This window comes from Chaetura pelagica, unplaced genomic scaffold (genome assembly GCF_000747805.2).
Source record: "Chaetura pelagica isolate M959 unplaced genomic scaffold, ChaPel_1.0 scaffold534, whole genome shotgun sequence".
Taxonomy (NCBI): Eukaryota; Metazoa; Chordata; class Aves; order Apodiformes; family Apodidae; genus Chaetura; species Chaetura pelagica.
This window is the reverse complement of record NW_009953065.1, coordinates 270,652-280,499: the sequence shown is the minus strand read 5'-3', so window position 1 is coordinate 280,499 and position 9,848 is coordinate 270,652. Positions and strand designations below refer to the sequence as shown.

The window sequence follows — 9,848 nt, the reverse complement described above, 5'->3', positions numbered from 1 at the left end:
TTGCACTCCCATGTCACGTGTCCCTACCAGCTATTTGTCATCCTCTTAAATCACCCTACTCCATATTTTTTAATGTTGACAACAGCAACATTGTATTTCTGATGCTTTCTGTGATTTCTCCCTCCAGGTACCAGTTATTTCTGCACTCAGCTCTTTGTTACTCTAACAGTAACACTGCTCTGGGCAGGTTACCCTCATGCACATGCTCTTTGCTGTGTCACAGGATGTTGTGGTGATGCAGATTTACTGGCTTATTCTTGGGACAGGTCCCTTTGGAAAGTTAGATATTGCTCTTCCACTGAGCACTGCTGCTGCTTGGCTACAGCAATACCATGTATCATTTTTTAACATTTTACTCAAGAATAAGCTAAGAGGTAAATTTCATACCTGCTTTCTTTTTGGAGATCTGACAGGTATGGTGTCTATTTCTCTCACATCCTGAGCCTATATCTCCTCAGCACAGAGCAGATGCTTGGTAACTAAATTACAGACATCTTAAGGCCAGCAAGAGGGACAGAAAACCCAGAAGCCATAAAGCCTGTGATGCTCAAGTCTACTTTCAAGTCTGGTTTTCACACTGCAGTGCAGATGAGGTTGCCTGTGTGAAATACAGAGACAAAAGAAGTAAGAAGTTATTCAGTGATTCAAGGTCTTGGGGTCAATGGAGAGAGCACTGTAACATGCAAATCTCTTTTTTCAATTTCAAGCTAAGCTTCTATTAAGGAAAAAATACCTGTAAGCACTTTTTTACTGGAAAGAAATGTCATTCACAGTTTTCTGTTCCTCATTCATGTGTTGAACGTAGACAGCTTTCCTTTCTCACTTGTCTTAGGAAAACATCTGCTCCTTTCTTAAGAAAAAGTCTGAAAGTTTACCTGATCCAGAAATGGCAAAAAACAAGTACAGGAACTCTCACTAGCATTTATGGGATTGTATTTAATGTAGGAAATAATTCACCATGAATTATCTTGGAGCTGTGTTCAAGCACTGGTTTTCACAAATAAAACTGAAGAAAACACTTGTTGACCAACACACGTATTCACATCTATTAAAAATTACTCATTTGGCCTTTAAGCAGTTAACCTGAAGTTCTTTTGTAAAACATCACTGCATAAAAACGTAATCATTCCTGCCTGCTTGCATGCAGTATCACTTCTTCCATTAACAGAGGTGGTGTTACAATCAGCCTTAGCAGCACTCGAGAATCATCTGCATTCTATTACCAATGTGAATTATAAAAGTCTCAAGATGACCGAGCTAATCTGCCAGCTTCCTGCTGCTGTTCCACCCACACTCTTTTCCAGACATATGTTGGAATTTTTAATCTTTTAGGGTATTAAACTCATGAACTGACTCAAAACAGAAAACTATTTAAAAAAAAAAAAAAAGCAAACAAAAAACACCAAAATTAATGCCTCATATTTACAGAAAAAGGAGATGCAATTCAAAGTAGGAAGTTTCTGAATTTGCTCTACCTTATGGCTAACTCAAGACTAAAAGGAACTTTAAATTTCATTATTCTTATTCACATTGCCCAAACAAACGCAGATAGTTCAGTTTACAAAATGTATCACTAGTGTGAACATAACATACCTGAACACACTGAAGAAACTCCAGTTGAGAGGGCACCATCATTACATAAAGATGATTTAACAATTGCTAAGATTGTTTTTAACACCATAAAATAAAAAACAGGGGAAATACACTTTGTATAACACTGACATTTCCTTTAGAAATGTGGAGTCAGGATGAAAATGAATACAAACCTTGCACATTTCTCTGCTGCACTGCACTCTTCATATATACGAGCAGGAGAAATTCAAACTTATTTCCCACAAATTCAATATTAGAGTGCAAAAATCTGCTGTGCTCATCCAGATTCCCAGGCTGAACAGCACCTTCCGATGCCACCCTGTGCACGCCCTTCCTCTTGTCAGCAACACAGCATTGCAAGCAGAGAAAGCAACACAACATCAGACACAGGTTTTACAGAGCAGAAAACATTTTTAAGGAGAGGTGTTCAGTCTTAATCCACAAATGTGCTTTTGAGAACACTTCATGTAATACAGGAGAGACAGTTTTTTCTCCCTTGCTACGTATGACAACTCTAACATGGAATGAACACAAGTTACCTCCACTTTATTTTTGAACAAACAGAACCTGACACTGCTTTGAGAGCAGTAAGTGAGAAGCAGAAACTCCATCCAGTAAGGTTTTCTAATTCTCTTGAATCAGATTTTTAAATAACAAGCTACATTTTTAATCTTGCTTTCTTAAAAGGCATGAAAAACATCAATTAACACATCTAGATATCCAACTTTTACACAAATAGCTTTCTAAAACACTACCAAACATGAAATAAATGTTCATACAATTAGCCAGGTTGTTGTAAAGTATGCATGGTTGCAGGCAAACCTTTAAGAAAAGTTACAGATGGAATTGTAGATAAACTGCAGAGACAAGCATCTAAACCACAGATGTTTCCAGACCATCTGCTGGTGTCCTTTCAGTCATTCCATGCTGGTCACAAACCATCACGAAACCCCTTTTCCTTCCTTTACGTGACATTATTAGAAGAACCTCCAATGGCTGACAAATTTAAATGTCATCAGAGACCTCTGTGAACCTTGAGATCTGCTCAGCAATGCCTTGGGAGGGAGATCATTGCCACCAACAGGGATATTTATTAAAAAGAAATGAATTAATTAAATTCAAACATTTGCCTTTACAGGAAGATGTCAGTAGGAAACCAAAGAATTCACAAGTACACCTCACCATTTCTAAACCTGTGAGTTATACAATTAAATACAATATATGGCATTGCTGAACTTCACACTGGAACAATCAGGTACCTCACAAAAGAAACTCCAAAAAAGTAACTAAGCAAAAAAAACCAACAAACCCAAAACATGACCAGACCTCCACAAACAAAATAAAACCACTGTTAACATTTTGACCAACACAGACACTAACTTTGCAAATATGAAAGCATCAACAGTACCCTTAGTTACATTGGTACACTGAAGACTTAATAAATTAAAAAAAAATGATTTAGGTCTTCCTATCCAAGCAGGACATAGAAATTTGACCCAAGTCCACATTTTGCCTATGTAAGATTATTTTTCCCTTGATCCCAGAGTCTTTTGGTCAATGGTCACCCAACAATTCAAAGGATCCCACTGCTTTTTCAATAATATGTCATTCTTTATATGACATGTCACCTTTGGTCGAATACAAATAGAAATAAATTCTCACACATTCTCTATGCAATATTTGTCATTTTGATAGAGCAAGGGCTGCTTTTTCCCCTTAATCAATTCAACTGCCTCAGCATTTTCAGAAAAGCTCTTTATCAATAACTTCAAGAAGAAAAGCAGTGGACCCAGAATTATTACATTTGAACACTTCATCTGTTTCACAATAGACTGGCTAACATACAAGAAAAGCTGGTAACCTGACTTTTTTCTAAAAACTTTCATCATGGATAGCTGCCGTATTTCCTCATCACCAGCAATTAACAGATACCAACTGATTTCAGAATGTCTTATTTTTCAAAATAGTGCACAGGTGAGGTTGATGCATCTCCCTGCACAAAAGCCTGTAATGAGGTATCCTCACAAGCCCACGTGTTGCCTTTTCCCCCTAAAGAAAATGAAGCTGGTACCTAGAACCATTAGTAAGTCTGTTTAAAACAGACACACCCCATCTAAGTTTGGCTTTGCAGAGCAAGACAGTATTAATTAAGACACACAGATTTCCTCCCATATGAAGTTGGATGCTGCACCATAAACCTGCCTAAGCCTACCTCCTACCAAGTTTAACAGTGACCAAAGGGGGTCCTTAAAAAGCTCCTCAGGGGTTTATTGCAAGTTACTGAAACAAAATAATGCTGGCAGAAACATTTTCGCCTTCATACACACCAAAACACTATATTTTCAACCAACCCCATTCCATAGCATACTGTCACAACCAGCCTCTCTGCAGTGTGTTTTGTGTGATTTATTTAAAATGACTTGTTTTCCAAAAACCAAAACAAAGAACTGTCTTAAAAAGAAGCACATTATAGCTTTTACACATTAAAGGCTAAGCAGGCTTTAAATCAGTTAACACTTAGTGGCCATTCCTGTACCCCATAATTTATTTGCGTATCTCAGAATTTATTTGCACATCTCTAAAGAATTATTTATTTGAAAGACAGTCTAAAAGATTTGTCCACAGTCACAAGGAAATCAATGGCAGCTAAGGACAGAGAGTAAATCTAAGGAGCCCTTGCTCTGGTAATTAAAAAATATGAAGTTTATACTTAAAATTACAAAACTTGTTATGTTGCACAGCCAAAGCACTTTCACAAATTTCACACTTAAGAGGCAGGAAAGGTTTACAAAATAAATAGTAACACTGAGGCTTTAAGATAGTTCAGACTATTAGAGAACAGCAGAAAATGACAAATCTTAGAAAAAACCCAAAGGACTTCTTCATCTAAAAACACTACTGTTAGAAATGTGGCATTTTGGAAAAAAAACAAAGGTTCAGCCCAACTTTGATTAGAAATGTAAAGGTTAGCACTCCAAACAAGACAGCAAGAGTCTTACTCTTGTCTGGTTCTGGTACCAGCTGCACTGAAAAGAACATTTTCTATTTAGTATATCTCTCTTTAAAAAAATCCTCATAAAACATAAATTTTGGGCCAAAACAGACCCAAGAGCCTGCTTATAGTGTACTTCAGGAACAAAACACAAAACAAACCCCAAAAAACCCACCTAACTATTGTCTGTTCAATTAAATCTGTATGACAAAATCAAAGCAGATAAAGGATGTGTAGCTTTTTTATTTCTTTAGATCTACAAAGGGATTTCAAACCTTTTTTTTTGGTTATCCAAATGGGAAGTTTTCCTACTGTACATATTACATAAAGTGACAGAGGCAAACACCACTTCCCTACCAAAAATAATCTGCTTCTCATAGACATGGCAAGCCAATTCACAGCCACTGCCACACAAAAATAAGCATAGGTAAACACAATAGCTTGAATTCAACCCCAGTACATGCAAACAGAGCTTTCTGGACCAAAACTAGCTTTAAGAAAAACAAACAACCGAAAACAAAACCAAACAATAAACCCACAAGACATTTTTAGCTGGTTTCATGTCATGCCCAAAGCTGTGTTTCTGCAAAAGGTATCTTGCTGCATACATTTAAAGGAGAAAAAAAAAAAAAAAAAAAGCTGAAATGGAATATTCTGCATGCCTGATTTCTAGTGCCATAAATTCACCATAGCCTGACTTTTTAATAAGTAATGGTAACTGTTAGTAGGAGAAATATTAAAGTTCCCTTAGTATTTCATTACGCTGCCCATTTGGAAAGCATTAATGCCAAAAATGGTTCCCCACAACCAGGTCTGTGTTAACTTCATATAAACACTCACCACTTTTACAACCATATTTCTATTTAATTATTGTACACAGGTTAACAAAAATGTATCACAAGTGAAACTAAACACTGGATTTAACAAAAACAATATTCAGAATGGTACAACACGTGTTCATTTTCTCCAGTAAATAATATTACAAGTGTTCATCTCAGGACAATTTAGCCACACTAGAGATAGAAGTTCTGTTAAAATGCAACCGTGGTCTACTAAGCCACTTATTTTAGCACTACAGAATATTTGAAGTCAGAGTCCTACAGCCAAGGCTTAAAAATTATTTAAGATTCAAACCCCAAAATGTCTCACAGTCAAAATGACAGTATTAAAAAAAAAACAAACCACAACAAAATAACCCCAAAACAATTAATTAAAAGGCTGTTGTATATAGCTTTATCTTCTTCATAGCACTCTCTATTCATATAATTGCTCGTATCATTGGTAATAGGGTCTGTATCTGGCTTGATCAGGGTGGTGGGGTCCAGGGAGTGGGGCCTGAGCAGGAGGCCCTTGCATCCTTGGAGGTGGAGGTGGCCCCCTTGGAGCTGGCCATATCCCTGGACTCATTCCCCCAGGCTGCGTGAAAGGGGGACTAAGAGTTCCTTGATCTTCACTGAACTGTGGCAAAGAGTTAGGATTATAGTGATGGGGAGGGGGTGCATTTACATTTACAGGGGGCCCTCCGTGCTGAGGAGGGGGTGGTCCTGGAGGAGGATGATTCATATATGGTGGCATCTGGGCAATTATATGTCCAGGTGGCGGGGTTATTGGAGGAGGAGCAGAGGTCATTGGTGGTGGAGGAGCTTGGCTATACACCATGTGAGGAGTACCTGCTGCCTGGGGAGGGTGCTGCAGCGGATGGCTTATTGGTGGAGGTGGTGGGGGGGGTGGTGCATAATGCTGCTGTGGAGGCATAATATGATGAGGGTGCGATACCACTGGTTGACCCTGGTATTCAGGATGATGATGAGCAGGTGCAGGTGCTGGTGGAGGTGGTTCTCGAGCACCTGAATTCGAATCATCCTGAATAGGGACAGTTATTAAGTTGCTGTGTTTTCGGGTTGAAATGCGGAAGGTGTCCTGACTGACTGGGCGGGGTGGCGGCGGAGCCATGGCCATCTCTGCAGGAGGGGCACGGATGTCTTCATGTGGCTGGTTATAATGCTCATGTGGCACATGCTGCAAAGGAGGTGGTGGCATCATGATGTGCTGCTTTGGCGGAATGTGGCTCATATGATGTTTCTCAGGTGGCATGATGAAGCGCTCAGGAATTTCGGCAGGGGGCGGGGCAATGGGAGGATGCACAGGCTCGATCGGAGGACGAGTAACAGGCTTTCCAGCTCTCATGTGACGGTGGTTGATGTGAGCTTGTAAGTCTCTCTGCGACAGGTAAGTTCTCTTGCACCCTTGAACAATGCTACACATGAAGAGAGACCCTCGGACACACTGCTCAATGCGCTGCACGGGTTCATTACAGCTGAATCAGAAGAGAGTATTAGTTTGCTGTCATCAGAGAGCTCAATCTGTTATTATTTGGTTTTGTTAAAAATCAACCTGTTTACTGTCATTACTCAAATTAGAACGGACAATTTTTTCACCACTGCAGCAATGAAAGAAACGTTTCATTGATTTTGAAGTTTATCTAGATTTAAGTCTCCAAACACAACTATGAAAGAACATAAAAATTCCATGAGGTGGAAACAGCGTCAGTTTCTAACACAAATTCCTTCTGCACATTAAGACTTATCAACAGTCACTCTCACTATGGAAATTAAACTCCTGTTTATTCTTTTTCAAATTAGAGCAATCACAGGTTATCCCTATAAATACTTAAAGAGCAAAGAAAACTCTCAACTCTTCAAAATCCCAAAACATGGTATATAAAACTATAATCAAGTGATACAGTAAAAAGTATTCTACTGCCTCTGCTAAATGGTCACAAGTAAGAACCATGTTAATATAGTGTCTCAAACAAGATACTTCAGTTACATTCCTACATTTCCTTTAATAACAAATCTTTAGAGAACTTACCCTGGACACATTTTGTCTCCCTTTTTCTCATGTAGTATAGCACAGTCATAGCAGAAAACATGCTTGCAAGGTATCTAGAGACAAAAAATGGCTCTGTCAAAACATAAGTATCCATGTCACTCTGCAGAACACAGTTCCTCCCTCCAGCACGCAATTTCTAGTAATAAAAGTGGCCTTTGAGGTGAATAGGCATAGTGGTAGTTAGCAGTTTACAGCATCTTTGTGTACACACTTTCTGAAACAGTTTGTGTTGAGTTTGTGTTTTCTTTGGGGTAGGTTTATTAGTTTTCTTAAGACTTGGTAAAACCATATAGGCAAAAGTTTAAGTCTTGCAATAATACCAAAACTAAACACTTCCAGAGCTGCATACCCAATATAATTACACCTGTGCTGCTAGGAAATTTCAAAAGCATTAACTCTCATTAAGTCAGATCCTGAAGTCTGACTTAATTACACGTTACACTTAGAAGTCTAAAATGATCTCAGGGATTTTGTTATGCTAATCTTAAAGCAACATAAAAGCAAACTGTTTTCTAACTTCATTACAAGTCTTAAAGAGCTTATTTTTAAAGCTAAGTCATGTAAGGTCTAAACCCACTTTAAAGGTTTTTCTGTTGTTGATGGTGTTCTGTTTTTTTTGTTTAACATTTTCAAGTTTAGTTTTTTAAATCAGGGGATAATGTGATATCAGCCAGACAGATGAAACTAAAACACTTCGGCAATGAAGGTCTCTGGTTCCATCCTGATTCTCTTCTGCTGTTTACTCAGAGGTCCATTGAAATCAGTAACCCCTAGAAGCTTCATAGAGACACAGTAAAATCTAATTTTACCTAAAAAGAAACTATGGGTGCACCTTCCACTGTGATAATTTCACTCACCATGCGTCCATACATTTTGATGGGCAATCCACACTTATCACAGAAGTGGACTGGTGTATCATCCTTCTCCCCCAGCAAGTTTATCTGACAGGAGAGAAAAAGGGGTGAGAGAAAAAAATCTAGCATCACTAAAGCTTCTCATTTTAATTATCACCAACACACTCATTATTTCTGACTTAGGTGAGAAGGAAGCAAGAACACCACAGGCATAAGAAAGCAGAGAATGTATTTTCAGTCAGCCAAAAGTAATGGAAGTGCTTTTATTTAAGAAGGTATCTACCAGGACTACCTACAGGTTGGTGTAATTCACAGAGTCACAGCTTCCTATCCATGACTCTACCTTATAGTCCCAAAAGATGGGTCCAGGGAATCTCCTTTGGTTGCCAAACATTTCACCTCCTTTGCACTCATATCGCTCCTCCTCGTTATAATCAAATTCTTCTGTGGAAAGAAGAAAGAAAAGAAAGAAACAAGCCAACTACAACGCTTTCCTAACTGACACCAGCAGCTACTAGAAGCATGTGTCAGTCTGTACTGAAATCATCAAGAAATGCTATATCATATCTAATCTGCTGGGCCCATTCTACAGACAGGTACAGTCAGACAATCTGTTTTGGGAACATACACCATTTAATCTCTATAATGCAGCAGTACTCCAAAATCTGAAACTTACTTTGAGCTTGGACAGAAACTCAGGCTCTAATTCTCCAAAGCTGAATTAAAGTCTTGAACAATGCTGCAGAATGATCTACTTCCCTACTACAGGGCTAGTATTGATATTAATTTACCTTCATCACCAGCTTGTGTCTTTGAAGGCATCCTGTTCATACTCCTTGGAGTTCGAGGTGCAGGTTTGGCTTTACTGGTCTGTTTTGAGATGAGCTTTATAGGGATTCTTCTACGAACGTCAAGACCACCCAATGATCCTGAACTATTTGTTCCTTGTAAATCATTGTCTATGGAGGAAAAAAAAGTTTATGTGAAAAAAAAAAAAAGTTTTTTCAGTTAGCTAATAGTTTCTAAAGGGATAAATATTAAGAGTTCTATGAAAAATAATTTTTAAACCTTGTCTGAGACTCAAACTACATGTCAAAGTTTAATCACTAGAAAATAAGTATCTTCCCATATAATTTCTTCTAGAAGTCAAGTTATAAAACTTTATTTGGAACAACTATGATTTTAGGAAATCTAATTGTAACAATAAAGCTATTTTTAAAAGTGAGCTGGTCTGTCATTTCTCCATGACAGGAAAAAAATATTAATTGTATAGTTCTTCTCACAGCCTGAACAGTACTGAAGAGTCAATTCTTTGTACAACCTTGACAACACAGAACCTCTCATGAGAAAAGATCATTTTTACAATTCATGTAAATTGTTTATTACAGTTGGAAGGAATCCCGATTCCATGTTAACTCAGCATCTTGACATATCAGTTAGAAATTTAGTATAAAGTATCACAAAGTATCAGTACTTAAGAGTATGCAGTGGTACCCTTGCTAAACTGCAAATTATTG

At 38.0% G+C, this 9,848-nt stretch overlaps 1 protein-coding gene across 1 annotated transcript; it reads right to left on the bottom strand.

Annotated features, from left to right (window-relative positions):
• Window positions 1-5,428: 5,428 nt before the first annotated feature.
• Window positions 5,429-9,303, bottom strand: CBLL1 (Cbl proto-oncogene-like 1, E3 ubiquitin protein ligase; the record flags this gene model as incomplete). Its single annotated transcript, XM_009996774.1, has 5 exons — window positions 5,429-6,902; window positions 7,457-7,530; window positions 8,335-8,418; window positions 8,675-8,775; window positions 9,123-9,303. Coding segments are annotated over 5 exons (1,482 nt in total), but the record flags the coding sequence as incomplete, so codon positions are not given.
• Between the last annotated feature and the right edge of the window lie 545 nt (window positions 9,304-9,848).